This window comes from Mytilus edulis, chromosome 9 (assembly GCF_963676685.1).
Source record: "Mytilus edulis chromosome 9, xbMytEdul2.2, whole genome shotgun sequence".
Classification (NCBI taxonomy): Eukaryota; Metazoa; Mollusca; class Bivalvia; order Mytilida; family Mytilidae; genus Mytilus; species Mytilus edulis.
In genome coordinates, this window is record NC_092352.1 from 61,130,524 (window position 1) to 61,148,793 (window position 18,270).

The window sequence follows — 18,270 nt, forward strand, 5'->3', positions numbered from 1 at the left end:
AAATCGCTAAGATGACCGTAAATCACAATCGAGATGACCGGTACAGAATCAGCAATTCATAAGAAGGGTGACCGTAATTGGTTAAAAGATGACCGTAATTTGTAATGGATGACCGTAATTTCTAGATGATGACCGTAACTTTTAAAGGATGATCGTCAATTCTAAGAAATATCCGTATTTGTATAACTACTTTTTTTGTATCAAATAATTATTGGTGTTGATATAAAACGTATTTATATGAGAGTATTATCCTATAGGTAGGAGAAAATAAGACCTGCTTTGAATACAAAGTTCACCATATATAAATTTTAGAGGGTATAATTTTTAAAATGAACATACAACAAGACATGCACATGAAAAATCGGGGAAAAACATGCAACAAAAGCGCGATTAAATGACACCTTACAGTATAATAAAAAAAAATTGTGCTGCACAGCCTCCAACTAAAAGCCAAAAGATTTTTTTTTATTTCTGGATTTCCTTGTAATGACATATAATAAATGCACTTTTTAAAAATGCCAATGAATGTACACCCATTGATATTATATCGTCTTTGATTTGTCTTCTACAGAACCTGTTTTTAAAATACTACGACCAAACTAGTGAAGGCGAGCTCCAGCAAAATAGATCCTTAAAATAGTCTTGTGCGTATAGCGTATCACAAGGGGCAGGGGCGGATTAAGCCATTTAAAAAAAAGGGGGGTCCCAACCCAGGGTAAAGGGGGTTCAAACTATGTGTCCCCATTCAAATGCACTGATCGGTAAATAAAAAGGGGGTTCAAACCCCCGGACCCTCCCCTTGGATCCACCACTGAGGGGAACCTTGTCAATTTGTATATTCAGCAATGTTATTCATATATAAAGACAAACTAAGATTTTAATCTGCTTCCTCTGGAACCATACATTGCTCGATTACCGAATATTCATATGTTTGATTAGTGTTTTTTATGCTCCATTCATGGGCATTATGTTTTCTGGTCTGTGCGTCCGTACGTTTGTTCGTCCGTTCGTCTGCTCGTTGGTCCGTCTGTCCACCTCAGGTTAAAGTTTTTGGTCGAGGAGATTTTTGATGACGTTGAAGTTCAATCAACTTGAAACTTAGTACACATGTTTTCTATGATATGATCTTTCTAATCATAATGCCAAATTACAGTTTTTTTCCATTTTAACGGTCCGCTGAACATAGAAAATTATAGTATAGATGAGTCATGTACTAGAGACACCCCAGAGGGACACATTCTTGTTTCTTCAACTTTTCGTCGTATCTCTGTCATTTTGTATTAAAATTCTAAAGTCGTTATCAATAAATATTTCATTGTTCACGAGAAATTTGTAATTTACTATCATTGTCATGAACTCAAAATACGGCAAATAGTTAAAATAAATTGATGAAACATGTTTATATCCGCTAACTAATCCCCTATTGAGACAAACACAACAAAAAGCTATGAATAAAAATACGGATATTCTTAGAATTGAGGGTCATCATTTAAAAGTTACGATCATCCTTTATAAATTACAGTCATTCTTTACAAATTACGGTCATCTTTTCCAAGTTACGGTCATCTGTTTACCAATCACGGTCATCCTTGTTTTATGTTACGGTCATCTGTTTACCAATCACGGTCATCCTTGTTTTATGTTACGGTCATCTTGAAAATATTTTGATAATGATTAACGGACATCTTAGCGATTTTTTCAAATTGAATTTCGCGTTTCCTGAGCATTTTTAGGTAGTAATTTGTGATTTCTGTGTGCATCTTTTATAAATTTACATCGTATCAATGTATACTTTGTAAAGAAAATGATATAGAAACACTGTAACAGACAATACAAATACTGACCCAATTTTTCATCCGACATCTTGGGATGACCGTGAATGCAGTTACGGTCATCAGCTTTACCCCAGTGATTCATGTCATTCATCATTTAAATTTGTTAAAGTAAACTATTTATAAATCGATTTGTGTAACTGAGGAAGTTATTTTGATCACCAAGGTCATAATAATATAATACAAGGAAATAGAGTTTATTTCAATTACAGTAAGTACTTAAAGAATATTTTTTTTTTTATAGAAAGCACTAATTAACGAACAATTAGTTGCGGAATGTTTTTCATTGGAACATGTTTAGCAATCAGTAAAGCTTTTAACAGACGTTAACTTAAAAGGAATATTTATAGTGTACACAATATATACCTACTTGTAATGGCTGTCATGTAATGTGACAAATACTTTGCTCCAGTTTCGGGGTTGCTTGAAATATTTGAGTCTTGTTTCATAAGTTTCAATGTATGTCAAATAAACAAGGAATCAATGTATTGTTTTAAGTATTAAAACAATTTGCATATCAATGATTCGAAAATTCCAATTGTCAATATAATGAAGTATGCCGTTTTTGTTTTACAATTCAAAGTCTCTCTTGACCAATTAGAGATTCTGCCGTGAGAAACGTGAGACATGTTTTTAGCCCTTCGCTCTGGCATTGCTTTGTTTTCATAATTCAAATGAATTCATTAATATTTTCAGCTTGCACATGTTTCTTGTTTTGATGTTGTCATTGTTTGCATATTGAATTTTATAATTATCAATATCTTTCATAAACCAGAGTGTCAATTTGGGTTTTATGAATATGCATTCACATTTTATTTACAATGACCATCAATGCCATGCTGCATTTACATATCGATAATTTAAACGATTTAAGCATTTCTAATGTCATAACTTAGCCGTATTTAGCACATTTTTTTTGGAATTTTGGATCCTCAATGCTCTTCAACATTTGACTTGTTTGGTTTTATAAATATTTTGATATTAGCGTCACTGATGAGTCTTATGTAGACGAAACGCGCGTCTGGCGTACTAAATTATAATCATGGTATTGATAACTATTAATGTTCTAAACTGCAAAAATATACAAATATTTTATTTTACTTAATACTAATAAAAATAAAAAAGAAATGCAACTTCTACCTATTAGTAAATTGTAAATGTGAAAGTATGAAAAATGATATGCAAGGAGGAAACGTACTAAGTAGATATAGGAAGATGTTGTATGAGTGCCAATGAGACAACTCTCCATCCAAGTAACAATACTAATTTATAAGAGTAAACCATTATAGTTAAAGGTTCGGTCTTCAACACGGAGCCTTAGCTCACACCTAACAGCAAGCTATAAAGGACCCAAAGTTACTAGTATAAAACCTTCAAACGGGAAAACCAACGGTATAATCTATATGAAAACGAGAAACGAGAAACATGTATGGACCACATAAACAGTCGACAACCACTGAACATCCGATTCCTGACTTAGGACAGGTTGAAACAATTGCAGCGGAATTAAACGTTTGAATGCTACAAAACAACCCCCCTTTTCTGAAACAATAGGTTAACATCACGAAATAGAAAGACACACTATAAATTATTAATTAGAAGACTTTTCTCAATCAAAAAACATAGTAACACAAATTAACACAAATTAACACACAATGAACGAATAAACTTGATCTGTGATACAATGCAAATACAAAGTTGATAAAGATAAGGGATGAATAATTAAGGTAAAAAGTAAATAAATAGGTATACACTAAGGTAAAAGTATAAAACCGCTGTGAAATGTTAACAAGTTTTAGAAAAACATCAACTTTGAAAAAAAATTACTTCATTATTATACACAGGTAAATGAAAATAATTTTGTTGTTAAGTATATTTTTTCTTCTGTGTGTATAAACATAGTTGGCAAAATTCTTTTCTAGAACTGTGCAAATTTTACGCTGTGTAATACGAAGTTAAATTGAACTATGTTTATAATCCTATTTTCCCTATTCCGTCAAAATACTATATACACCTTGCATAGGCACTATCTTATTATGAATATTTAGAACTTACTAGTATGTTCATTTGTCCTTGTCTGAGATTGTGGTGTTAAATCTTACAATTGTCCACATTTGTGGCCCTATATATACGTTATTTTCTGCCATGTTACTGTAAATTCAGAAAATATTGCGATGTTTTCATTGTTGTGAAACATGCGACTAGGTTTGAATCGCAATAATTTAAGCTCGCATTTTGAAATTTTTTACATGATTTTTCTCTCAATATCTCAAAAAATTAAAATCGCTTTTTAGACTTTAATGACAAAATCGTAATAATAAATGCACGCAATAATTTCTGAATTACAGTACCTAAAATATTTCGATGTTCCCAGTGGTTGTCTAAGTGTTTGCATTGGGTTTTTCTCACGCTTGAGTGTATCTGTTGGGATACACTGAAAATTATTACAGAATTTGTTTGCTTTCTATATCAGATCTATATTTTTTGTTATTACTCGATGACTTTGTTCTTCAATTCACAGTTGTGGCGAGATCGTCAATTTACAGAATATATCGCTAGCTCTAACTGGTGCTAGGTGCCGTCATAAATCTGAAGTGAGGCATAGGTATTTTTTTGCACCGAATTGAAGACCTTTCTGTGACATTTGGTTGAAAAGCAGCTATAAAGGCGCTGTTTCTTTGTTCTGTGTGGTTTTTTTTTATGTTCATACCCTACTTTTGTGTCATTCATATATGCAGCAGATCCTTTCTTTTCTATTTACACAATATAAACATGACATTCAAAGACTTAAATTAACTGGGATAAGAAGAATTAATACATAAGGACTATAAAAAGAGTCATATGATGAAATCATAATCTTTCAGTCAGTTTAGTTGAAGTCTGGAGCTGGCATGTCAATTAACTGCTAGTAGTCTGTTGTTATTTATGTATTATTGTCATTGTGTTTATTTTCTTTGGTTACATCTTCTGACATCAGACTCGGATTTCTCTTGAACTGAATTTTAATGTGCGTATTGTTATGCGTTTACTTTACTACATTGGTTAGAGGTATAGGGGGAGGGTTGAGATCTCACAAACATGTTTAACCCCGCCGCATTTTTGCGCCTGTCCCAAGTCAGGAGCCTCTGGCCTTTGTTAGTCTTGTATTATTTTAATTTTAGTTTCTTGTGTACAATTTGGAAATTAGTATGGCGTTCATTATCACTGGACAAGTATATATTTGTTTAGGGGCCAGCTGAAGGACACATCCGGGTGCGGGAATTTCTCGCTACATTGAAGACCTGTTGGTGACCCTCTGCTGTTGTTTTTTATTTGGGCGGGTTGTTGTCTCTTTGACACGTTCCCCATTTCCATTCTCAATTTTATCTTGTTAAAAAAAAAAAAAAAAAATTTTATTTAAATTTAGGAATTTAAATTAAGGAACATATTTCTTACATGCAAAGTTATGATTCTTTCCCGGTTATGGCTAAACTTCTTTACAAAAGCTCCCAAGAATTTTATATAGCGATGTATACATCGAAAGAAGTGCCAATTGAACTACCATTTCCTTAGAAATAGTGTCATGTGGGATTTAAAACCTCATCAAATTGTGAACAAAATGATACATATTAACAAAACAAAACTGCAAGTTTTTGTTGTATCATTTAATATTGATCTTCAGAGACTTTTGTTGTTTGAAAAATTACATTGAATCATTTTTTATTTAAAAAATGCATTGCCTTAAGTGGACTCCTTTTGAAAGCCCTGTCTTCAACTCAAAGACAAAGTCATACAAGTGAATAATAAAGATATTAAACTACATGACTAGTCCATAGTACTAAGGTTTTATCATTAATATATGTTGAAAGTTTATAAAAAAAAACGTAAATAAAAAAAAAAAATACCGAACTTCAATTAACTAATTAATCAGGCACTACTTGTGAAGTTGAAACGCATTTTTTTTTTTTAGTAAATCATTCTTTATTGATAGTTTTGACATGTGGTTGTGGATACATCACATACACATACATATACATTTATAAATTATAATATATCCAACTAATACATTATCAATATAGAATGATCCATGAATTTGATTAGCTTAGAGAAATAAAAGAATCAAAAAAATCAAAAAAATCACAGAAACTTGGAATTTTGGAGAAAGCAAAAAAAAAAAAAAACCAACAAAAAACAAGAAAATAAATATATCTTACTTACAGCATTCCCAATACAGCTTGCAAAGGATTGTTTTTCAATTATTTTCGTACAGGCAATTACTCAGAAGAACATAAATGTAGTTATAAACATAGACAAAACATCAAGCATACAGATACACCAACATATAACATATAACATATTATGTTTAAGAAAATTCTGATATGATATATTCCTGATATAATCCCATTATAAACTAGAAAGTTATATTTAATTTCATAAATATTTTTGCATTGCTTCAAAGACATTAATATCCTCTCATTATCTACCAGATCATTAATCAACAAAATACTGTATCAGCCTAGTCTTAAAGAAAACAAATGTGTCACTTAATTTGATATTTCCATTATTCCAAAGTGAGTCTGTTAAAAATTCTTATTCAATTTTTGGTATAAGTTTATTTTGGATTTCTGTCCATGCTTTAAAAACCTCTTTTTAAATATGGTTTTTACATTTATTTGGTAGACCTAGAAAAAAAAAGGTTTTCAATATTAATATTTTCTGAGCTTTCTATTATCTTTCTTAGTTTTGTATTGTATTTAGCAACCGTCGGACCCACGTTAATTTTAACCCTTTAATATATTCTTCAATATTTTCAGCATTTTCAGCTCCCAAAATTTATATTCTTATTCAATTTTTGGTATAAGTTTATTTTGGATTTCTGTCCATGCTTTAAAAGCCTCTTTTTAAATATGGTTTTTACATTTATTTGGTAGACCTAGAAAAAAAAAGGTTTTCAATATTAATATTTTCTGAGCTTTCTATTATCTTTCTTAGTTTTGTATTGTATTTAGCAACCGTCGGACCCACGTTAATTTTAACCCTTTAATATATTCTTCAATATTTTCAGCATTTTCAGCTCCCAAAATTTATATTCACGACATAATATTTCTCGTTTAATCTTGTCAGGCTTGTTTTCCCAAATAAATGAATATATTGTACGAATAAGTTGTTTAGGAATAGTATAGCATGGTGCTTGTGATGTTAAAAACAGATGATTTAATTTGAAATAATTAGTGTCATGATCATTGTTATCTTTCCAACTCAAGTAAATAGTTATCAAAGGTACCAGGATTATAATTTAGTACGCCAGACGCGCGTTTCGTCTACACAAGACTCATCAGTGACGCTCTTATCAAAATATTTATAAAGCCAAACAAGTAAAAAGTTGAAGAGTAAGTGTTTGCTTAGACAAAATATTATTATATTTTCGATTTCTTTTTTTAGGATAATAGTTTAAAGATTCCATTTCTTGCAAATTGACCGTAAAGTTTATTTTCTAATAGTATAAATCTACTTGAACCCCGTTCCAATCCCCACTTTACACATATGGTGTCTTGACTACATTTATTCTTCCCTATCAATACAACTTTTTTCTTGTCCAATTACATACGGAGACCAGACATTTCAGCATATTAATGTAAGAGGCGGAGAGATGCATCAAGAGACTCTGGGGTACCGTCAAAAATAATTGACGTGTCATCAGCATATTGAGAGATCAAATATTCGGTATCATCTTTTTTAATTCCCTTTATCATTTTATTGTTTTTAATTAATATTCCAAGTTTTTATTCACATAAAAGAAATATATAAGGTGATAAAGGATCCTCTTGTCGGCAACCTCTTTGAATTTCAAAGAATTCAGATAAATAACAATTTGGAGAAACTGCAGAACTTTGTAAAAGGTTCATATCTAGTGTTTTTAGAAGAGCCAAAAATGGAAAAAAGTCTAAAACGTTTTCAATGAAATTCCATGATACAGAATGAAAAGCTTTTCAAAATCTATGAGAAGGAGTAGTCCTGGTAAATCATTAAGTTCTGTATGAAATGAAATATCATAAATAAGACGAGTATTTCCCCCTATAAATCTACCAGGAATGAAACTGGTCTGATCATTGTTTATAATTTGAGGTAGAACTAATTTTCCTATATTTATCCAAAAACACTTGAACAATTCGTTTGTAAAACCATCTGACCCAGGGCTTTTTTCATTTTTCATTATCGTTTTTCGCAAAGCTGTTGTTAATTCGGGATAAGTAATTTCACCCTCCAAAGATTCTTTTATGGTACATGTATTATTAATATAAGGGATTTCATAATTAAGATCAATTAAGGTAAACATTATTCAAGCTTTCTGTTTTGGTATACAGCCTTTTGTTATAATTGTTTGCCTCTTTTAATACTTTATCATGTTTATATTGCATACTGATAGTGTCCCCTTTTTACTTACTTATTTTTGAATTGTTTTATTTGTAAAATGTTTAGTTTCTAAATTTAGAAAAAAGTTTGAAGGTTTTCTTCTTCTTCTATTCATTGCATTTTAGAAAAAAAATGTATGACCCCCTCATCTTTTCTTGCCTTAATACTTTTAGATCAGTTTTCTGTTTGTTAATTTCAATAGCGATTTCTTCTGACAAGACTTGTTCTCCTAGTTAGTTTTTTTTTTAATATTTTCTGATAGTATTCTTCTTTTTTTTAATCTTTATTTTTCGTCCTAAAAATTAGCATAAGAAATTGAGTTTCCTCTAATTTCTGTAAATAAAGTTTATAAAAAGAGTTGATCGTTTATAGTAAATTGAATTTCTAAGTCATTTATCTTTTCTAATGTTTTTCTGTTGTTTACTAGTGATGCATATTATTCTTTTACTTTATTTATAGTCTCTTTAACAGCAGCTGAATATTCAATGGCATGTAAAAGTAAATTGTTAAACTTCCATAGAACTTTACCACTTATAAAGCTATTCATCTTTAATTGTGCCATTATTGGGGAGTGATCAGATCTATAACATCGATGTACATGTTGATTAAGGCCTTGTGATATTAAAAAGAAATCAAGTCTTGCTTGTTTAATAGGATTATTTTTTCCCTGTAAATTATTTTAGTTCAGGGTACAATTCCCTATGAGGAAATGTTAACTCATAATTTTCTGTTCTCTTTGGCTTTCGGGTTATTTACATTGTGGTAATTATAAGTACCAAGATTTCGATTTTGGATTAAATTATAATCTCCAGTTATTAGAACTAATTAGTTGTTCAAGTTTTCTATTATATGACTAACTCTAGAATAAAATTCAGGTGAATCTTTTTTTTATCATACAAGCTAATCAAAGTTATTCTTTTTCCTTCGGTTTCAATATCAATTCCTAACAGATTTCCTTGATCATCCTCTTTTATTCTATTTACCTTGTATTCAAAGTTTTCGATAAAAAATATTGCTACCCCACTTTTGTTTGTTACAAAGGAATTGAAAATACAGGCTCCTCCCCATAGATTTTTTTTATTGATATTTCTTCTTTTTCTGATAAATTTGTATCGTGCAAACGATATATGTGGCATTTTTTTTGCTCTAAGTTAATCAAAAACATCTCTTCTCTTCTCCTTTGAATTTAAACTGGGCCAAACTGAAAAACAAGTTTATCATAAAAAATAAAAGAAACAAAGAGAAAGAAAATTTGAGATCATAGTGTAAATAACAAACATCTTATAATAATTAGAAATAAATTATTGTTGTCGTAAAGAGTACCTATCAACTTGTGTTCAAATATTTTTTAATACAGAAATATTGTGTACACAGGGAGATTATTCTATCTAATTGAAATGATAATAAAAAAATTATCTCCCTTATATAATGTGTTTTCAAATCAAAATCTAAATGCATTGAATATGAAATGTTTACGATGATTAAAGTAAGTTTTTGTTTTATGTCAATTCAAAAGAATCAGACCGAAAGATATAATGGATTTTTGAAGGCAAGACATATGGGTTTATTGAGTTTTTGCTTACAACATGTACAAACAAAAGTTTAGTTTTCAGTGAAAACAATAGATTTCTGTATATTTCTTTATGTTGTGTTCATTTTTCCAGGATTTTGCAGGTGGGTTTTTTTTTTTTTTTTTTTTTTTTTTTTTTTTTTTTTTTTTTTAAAGTAGTGAACACTCACTTGATGATATTTTCACCATGATCATAGGAAATCATGTATATGTAACTGAGAATAAATAGCAGCTAATGTAAAAAGCCTTTGCCCATGCGCAAATTAAGCTTCAAACAAATCAACAAAAAATACATATAAATATAAATTAAGCGCTAGTAGAAAAGCATTACATAAAGCATATTAGGGCTTTACGATTGCGTTTCTTTTAAAAAAAATAAGATAAAAAAATTCTGCAATAAATTTTAAATAACAGGACCCTTTGATAAGCCAGCTTTACTTATTCATTAAAATAATTTGTAATAATCTCACCTTCTAGCATGGTACATTATTTGAGACAAGATATCAGTAAAAAAAAAGCCTGTTGCATACAGTTTCATTATAACAAGGCTTTTAATGATGAATTTTGTGCAAATTTTACAGTTTTTCAGTTTCTATAATCTGTCGAGTACTTACCTTTTGACCAGTCATTAAAGCGTGGGAAATTATCAGTCATTAAGCTTTATAAATTGAGACTATATACACTATATAGAGAATAATACATGACAAAATCCGTATCATATGTCGTATTATCCCTAGACACCAATATCAGTCCAAGGGCCTTTAGGCCCGAGGGATGATATTGGTCGAGGGGGATACGGCATGTGATACGGATTTTGTCATATTTTATACGCTTTATCATATATGTGACCAGCCACGACATATCCAGGCTTATGGAGGTAGAAAGTCATTGTGAGAAAAACGCCGTTAACTATATGTGACTAGCCATTTCAAGGCTTAGGTGGGTACATTGTCGAAAATTTGCTTTTTGTATATTTATCTAAAAGATCTAGTCATGTTTTTATGACATATTTGTTGTAAAAGCAACGAGTCATTTTGAATACCAGTATGAAAATGAGACTGTTCTATGACGACTTTTATTTATTGAAGGCATTAATTTATAAAACATAAAATTATTGTATTTATTGGCTCTTAGTGATGTTCAATAGCGTATTTGAATAAATATCAACGACTTAAATTTACTACAATACAAACAATTCTTATCTCTATTTTAGAACATGTAATTTAAACTTGTTTAAATGAAGTTAGTTTAAAATTTGTCAATGTAAGCTTTAAGAATTCTTTTTTTAATTTAGATTTATTATGCATGTCTCTTTACATAGTATGCGTAACAGTTTATAAGTAGGTGTTCTCTTATATGCATTTGATACGAACATTTATTATGGATATATTTCAGACTTCATTTATGAAAGAAAATCTATAGAGCAGAAATATAATTTTAAAATGTAAATTCAAATATTTTTCACTTCAAACGATAAACTAAAGCTTCTTCAAAACTGATATATGATGTATAGTTCGGCGTCCGCAAAAAAGAAGCCAAGGAAAGTGTTTATCTCTTCTTCACAATACGTATTTCATTGAATCCTGATATTTATCATGTTTATAATTTTTCTAACAATGACGTTCTAACTCCATGTGCCTGCAAATGTCATGGCGGGTCACATATTTCAACAAGAGAGTTATATTGTATGAACTGTTCACTGGGTTACCTTCAGTTCTTTTTTTGTCTTGTTTAAAAAGCTTAAGCCTTAAAAGAACTGCTCAATTACTTGTCCAAAGCACCTGGGTTACCTTACAACTTGCGTGCTGTTAGTTTTAAAAATATTTTGTTTATTATTGTACTTTTTTGTGTGTTTTGTATTTTTTATATTTGCATTTAGTGTGCCAAAAAATATGAAAACTTGACGTTCGTGACGTCACATGTACATACCAAACAATAACGTCATTCAATAAATTGCGTCACGCCCGAATGACCGTACCTATTTTGAGGAAATTTTTTCTTACTTTTTGCTTACATAAATAAAAACTGACTATGTCAAAAAAAAAAAAAAAAAAAAAGTAGGGATGTGATAAAGGGTATGCGATAAAGGGGGTGAGCATCAAAGTTGCGCGATATGGATTAAACAGCAGGCTATTTATCAAATATTCAATTTACTGTATTTACTACTAAACATATGATAAATATATATATGACATAAAGTTTAAACTAGTATCTGATCTTGGCTATTTATCTGGGGTATGAAAAACATTCCTGTTTGTACAAAAAGACAAAATACATGCTGGAAAGCATTAAAATAGTAAAAGCTGTAGAAGTGCTGATCAGACACAACTGCTGTCTTTACAAACGTTCAAATGTACCTAACAAATTTACATCAGGGCGTTTTGCATCATCAACTGGAGCTTTTACAGGAATCATATGTGAATTTGCAATAGAGAAACTGTCGGATTTGAATTGTTCTATGCCAAAGATCTTTCACAAATAGATTATCAATCACTTCCCAAACTATCTCATTTAGTTTTTCTTCGACTTCGTAGATGAGGATGTCGTATTTCTTATCATGTTTTACAAGTAGTAATTGACATTCTTTGAGTGAAGAGAGTTTTACTTTTGTCTATGTCTAATTTTGAGCGCTTCTAATTTGTCTGTTTCTAAACAATTGAACTGAGATTGCAAGTGTCATACACCTCTCTCAAGCTCATTGTGATCTTGCCTAAGTTGTTTTACCTTAGTGTTTGTGATACTGAGGTCAGATTTAACTTGCCCTATCTCAGATTTCACATCAATAATTAGTTCAGTCAAGTCTAGATGAACAATTTGTGACCGTAGTGTCTATACTCATCATTATATGTTTAAGGTCAGCGAAATCTTCTTTTGTCACCATTGCTATCTCTCAACACAAAGCTTTCATTCAATCAATCTACGAATTTTCGATATTTAACAGTACAGTTTTTATTTGTTACCACAACACTGCACAATATTTTGTGTTTAAATCATTTTCATTTTGAAAGTTATATGACTATTGATTTCATATTTGTAACTACATTAACACATTTTACATTTTTAAATGGATAGATTACAACAGACTGTCGGCATTCCAAAGGGAACAAACTGTGCCCCTCTACTCGCCGACTTGTTTCTTTATTATTATGAGGCTGACTTCATGCAGGAACTTCTTAGGAAGAAAGATAACAAGTTAGCAATATCCTTTAACTCTATTTTCCGCTATATAGATGATGTTCTTTCACTAAACAATTCAAAATTTGGTGACTATGTGGAACGCATCTATCCAATCGAACTAGAGATAAAGGATACTACAGATACAGTTAAGTCGGCTTCATATCTTGACTTACATCTAGAAATTGACAATGAGGGTCGGTTGAAAACAAAACTTTACGACAAAAGAGATGATTTCAGCTTTCCAATTGTGAACTTTCCATTTCTAAGTAGCAACATTCCAGCAGCACCTGCATACGGGGTATATATCTCCCAATTGATACGATATTCCCGTGCTTGCATTTCCTATCATGATTTTCTTGATAGAGGTTTGCTGCTCACAAGGAAGCTATTAAACCAAGAGTTCAAAATGGTGAAGTTGAAATCATCCCTTCGTAAATTTTACGGACGCCATCACGAGTTGGTTGACCGTTATGGAATAACCGTTTCACAAATGATATCGGATATGTTCCTTACGTCGTAACTACAATCCCCTTCCCTTTCATGAATATGACCTACCGAATTAGACTATTTACCGGATTTGTAATCACTTAAGCAACACGACGGGTGCCACATGTGGAGCAGGATCTGCTTACCCTTCCGGAGCACCTGAGATCACCCCTAGTTTTTGGTGGGGTTCGTGTTGTTTATTCTTTAGTTTTCTATGTTGTGTCGTGTGTACTATTGTTTTTCTGTTTGTCTTTTTTATTTTTAGCCATGGCGTTGTCAGTTTGTTTTAGATTTATGAGTTTGACTGTCCCTTTGGTATCTTTCGTCCCTCTTTTACAATTTTTTTTCAGCTTGAAATTTTTAAGGGCGCTGCCATGACAGGGGCGATAATTTTCCAAGTTTTTTTGACATATCAATGGTTCACCAATTTTCTGCTAAAAAAAAGAACCGTTTTATAAAGTCTGAGTAACAGCTTAAAGGTATTATATTCCGAATGATTTATGAAATATTTATCCCATACGCATATGAATTGGTTAATACTCTCCAAATTAAAATCGTCTCATTTGTCATAATTATATTCTGGTACTGAGATGAATGATTATGCCAAATATAAGTCTAACGATTATTCATTTGTAGAAGATACAACTTTATCTTACCTCCTATACATTTCTAGGAATATGATTGGTTAAAAGCGTCCGCGTGACGACAGTGAATACTTCATATTTGGTTAGTAGGTAGGCGGGGCTTATTTCATACACGGTTAGTAGTGGTGTTACGTCCCTTTATATTCTTTATACGTCTAAAAGGGAGGCGGGTCTAATTTCATACACGGTTAGTAGTGGTATAACATGACTTTATAAAAACAAGACGGTACTGAGAAAAAATCTTTAAAGTTTCAACAGACGAAGAAATTGATATAAATTCATACAACACATTTAAACTTAACAAGTTCTTATTGTTGGCATCTGTTTTTGTAGGATCTATGGAAGTAGTTTTTCAATGCTAACAATATTGAAGGGGCTCATTTTGATAAGTCACTAGTCTAAATTTCACACGTTAAGATAGTTGGTATATAGTGTGTCAATTAATTCCATACGGGGAATCGACCTTCGCGATCACCCCAAATTGAATTTACTGACCCTATATACATGATATATACCGCATTAGGTCACTAGCACACTATGTAACTAATAATACATAGCTGTCTTGCCTTTGCAACTGAAACTATAAGAGACGTATCCCCGGTTTGTAAACACATGATACGTGTTTGTTTGTAAATAACAACATTACACACTTAAAAATAAAGTAAAAAAAAGACAATTTGTTTCTCAAAATGTTCTACTAATTCGGTTTACACATATGTGGATTCGAAGGGGTTTAGGTAAGTATGTCAATTATGACATAAACTATTATGAATGCAAGAATAAAGAGAAGATGATTGGTATGTTTACTATTTTTTAATTGTTTTATAACTTTGTTTGGTTCCATCTGTAGTTGTTTCAGCCTAATGTGAGACAAGTTAATTAGGTGTGTTTTTGTTTTATTTCAGGTTACTTCCATCATTGATTTGTAATGGCAATAATCGATATCTGCTTATTGCTTTTTGCAGTCATACATGTTGCAAGACAAAATGAAACAGATTGTCCGGTTTTGTTTTGTAAATGTACGAATTATGATGCCATCTGCTCTGGTAAATATCTAACTTATATTCCACGTTTTCCGAGAAACATTCAAAAAGTTACTTTTCTAAATGGAAATATTGGGACACTGTCTAAAGGAAGGACTGAAAACTTAACTTTCAATACTATTTATGTGCTCAGATTTATAAATAATTCTATAATTCGACTTGAACCAGATACCTTCTCTACTTTCATGACGATCAAGTCATTGACCATCTCATCCGAACCCTCATTGCGACCAACAAATGTAAGGAATGCATTGAACAATATGAAAACTGCAAATTTAAAGTCACTCAACATATCAGACAACGATTGGGGCTTCCTTCCAGACGACATGTTTCAAGGAATGAAAACGAATAGAATTGAAAATATAAACCTTAACAGAAATAATCTGCATCTGTTAAATTTCACATGGTTTTCAAGTATGCCTCACTTGAAAAATTTGAGAGTCAGTTTTAATAAAATTTCAACGTTTACACAAAAAAGTATTAGCAGCCTAATAAAACTTAATCTCGACAGTAATGACATAACAAAATTTCCGAAGTTTTGTATAAATCATGGTAATAACAGTGCATTTCCAAATTTAAACTATTTATCCCTTAGCGGTAATAAAATTGTAAATGTTGGAGCATTTCGATGTTTTCCGAGGCTCCAAATATTAAAAATTGGTGACAATTCGATCGGTAGAATTCACTACAATACATTTACAGAATTAAAAGAATTAACTAATCTCAGTCTTCAAGCAATAGGAAAACCTTTAAAACAAATTGAAGATGGAGCTTTTAATTTACCGTTATTACAAATGTTATCACTCCGAGATTGTCATTTCCATTTTGAGAGTCTATCACCGTCGGCGCAAAGTAGTATGCTGTCAAGCTGCAAGGATTTAAGAGTTCTTGATCTCTGCGGAAATTATTTAAATTCAACGATTTTGCCTCGAATAATATCACAATTGCAACAGTTAAGATTTCTTAATTTGGAAAACACTAGGCTTGGCTTTTTGCCTGACAATGTATTTCCAGATCTGCCAGTTATACATACGCTTATCATGAAAATGAATCGAATATATGGATGGGACAGAGATGTGTTTACTCATGTGAAATCACTACAATATTTAGATCTACGCCATAATTTGATTAAAATAGTAAACGAATCATCTTTTCCAACTGCGTTACTTGCAAATTTGAAACAGATAAGTTTAGCAACTAATCAATTTGCTTGTACTTGTGATCAGATATGGTTTGTAAGTTGGTTACGGCAGACAAATATGACGCTTTTAGGATACCCAAAAGCTTATTACTGTACTACACCAGACAACTACAATGGCATCTTGTTGAAAGATTACAAACCTTCTGTTTTGTGGTGCAGCCCAATCTTTATTATTGTGATTTCAATTTCTGCATTAGTTTTCCTGTTAATTTCGACAATGATCATTTTTCTAAAATGTTATACAAATATTAAGAATTTGTTATACCTTCTCAAAGTTAAACAGTTCAGACGACAGGGATATATTCCGATTGTGAATAGCAATGATTACGAATATCACGCTTTTGTTGTTTATTGCGATGAAAACCGAATATGGGTACATGACGACTTCGTAAAAAAACTTGAAAATGAGCAGGGATTTAAGTTCTGTATTCATCACAGAGACTTTGATGTAGGAGAATCTGTCAGTGGAAATGTTGATAAATTCCTTAAAAAGTCATGGAAGGTTGTTGTTATAATATCAAATGCCTTTGCTAAAAACGAATGGTGTCAATGGGAAGTAGATATAATTCAGGAGAGAAGACGTCGACAAGGCAAAAATGCACTTCTATTAGTAATGCTTGAAAATGTCACCTCGAAAAATATGACAAGTCCACTGCATACCTTACTAGACAGTACCCCGCACTTGAGGTACAAAAAAGGAATAGGTGAAAACTTATTTTGGAGTGCAGTAATTGCAGATCTTCGAAAAGCCGTTGGACAACCACCGATTTCTGAATTATAGATAATCGTTGATATTGGAATGTTTGTCAGTGTCAATATTTCAACGTCTGTGTAGTGTTGATTTGTTTTCATTAAAGCTTACTAATTGTGTTGTATCTAATTAGTGGAACTTTCTTATTTTATCAATATTCATATTTCATGTATATAATAATTTTCTGACCATGGCCATTTCTTTTTGTTTCTACTTAATATTTTGTAATCAATTACTAAATAAAAAAGTATATTTTATTATATATCAAGTCTTTAAATTAACAATACAATACTTCGAGTGAATAATATTGCTACCATGTGTACTTTTGTTTCCTTGTATAGTTGTTTTTTGCATCATCATCATAAGAGGGACGAAAGATACCAGAGGGACAGTCAAAGATGAGTGATAGTAGAAGGGAACGATATCAAGGGAGAAATAAAAAAAAACATAAGTAGAAAAACGCATAAATATTGAAAAAAGTCCAGCAAACACTCTGCTAAAAAGTAGAGACTTAAAAAGGGGATTAACTGATGGTATATTACTATATTTGATGGTCATACATCATAATGACATCATGACATCAAGAAAAACCTAGTAGCAGAAATAACAAAAAGCTTATACAAAACATTATTTTCAAGAATAACAACCTAGTTTACAAAATTCATGATAATCGTAGATAAATCTCAATATATGTGATGCCTCTGCCATTTGTTAGTCTTGTATGATTTTTAATTTTTAAATAAGCTTCTTCTGTATATTTTTACCGTAGTATGACTTCCATTATCAATGATCTCGTATACATTTATGTTGAGGGACCAGCTAAAGCATGTCTCCGGTGCGGGAGTTTATCTCTGCATAGAAGACCCACTAGTGGCCTTCGGCTGGTGTCTGCTCATTGGTCGGGTTGTTGTCTCTTTGACACATTCCCCATTTTCATTCTCCAATTCATCTAAATAAAAACCAGATACCAAAAATATATGCTAATTTACAAAACGAAGCGTATTCAAACTGACTGCATTTGCTGCATTGTGTTGGAGGCAAGCTTGGAGTCTTTAAAATGCAGACTCGAAATCATGCTTCCAACACGTCATATTGGTTGCTGTTCTTCAAACACTTACTTATTTCGTTCACCCTATGCACTTTTATGCATTTTTAACTTTATCATGAACTTGC

The 18,270-nt window shown here is 31.4% G+C and overlaps 1 protein-coding gene across 1 annotated transcript; it reads left to right on the forward strand.

The window, feature by feature from the left end:
* Positions 1-1,951: 1,951 nt before the first annotated feature.
* LOC139488731 (toll-like receptor 3) lies at positions 1,952-17,248 on the forward strand. The gene is made up of 2 exons (XM_071274559.1): positions 1,952-2,043; positions 15,008-17,248. The coding sequence occupies exon 2, from the start codon at positions 15,031-15,033 to the stop codon at positions 17,125-17,127; it is 2,097 nt and encodes a 698-aa protein (XP_071130660.1). The 5' UTR covers positions 1,952-2,043; positions 15,008-15,030; the 3' UTR covers positions 17,128-17,248.
* Positions 17,249-18,270: the final 1,022 nt, after the last annotated feature.

Excerpts from the sequence above, each read along its gene's own strand:
- LOC139488731 (XM_071274559.1), top strand. The coding sequence starts at position 15,031 with ATGGCAATAATCGATATCTGCTTATTGCTTTTTGCAGTCATACATGTT.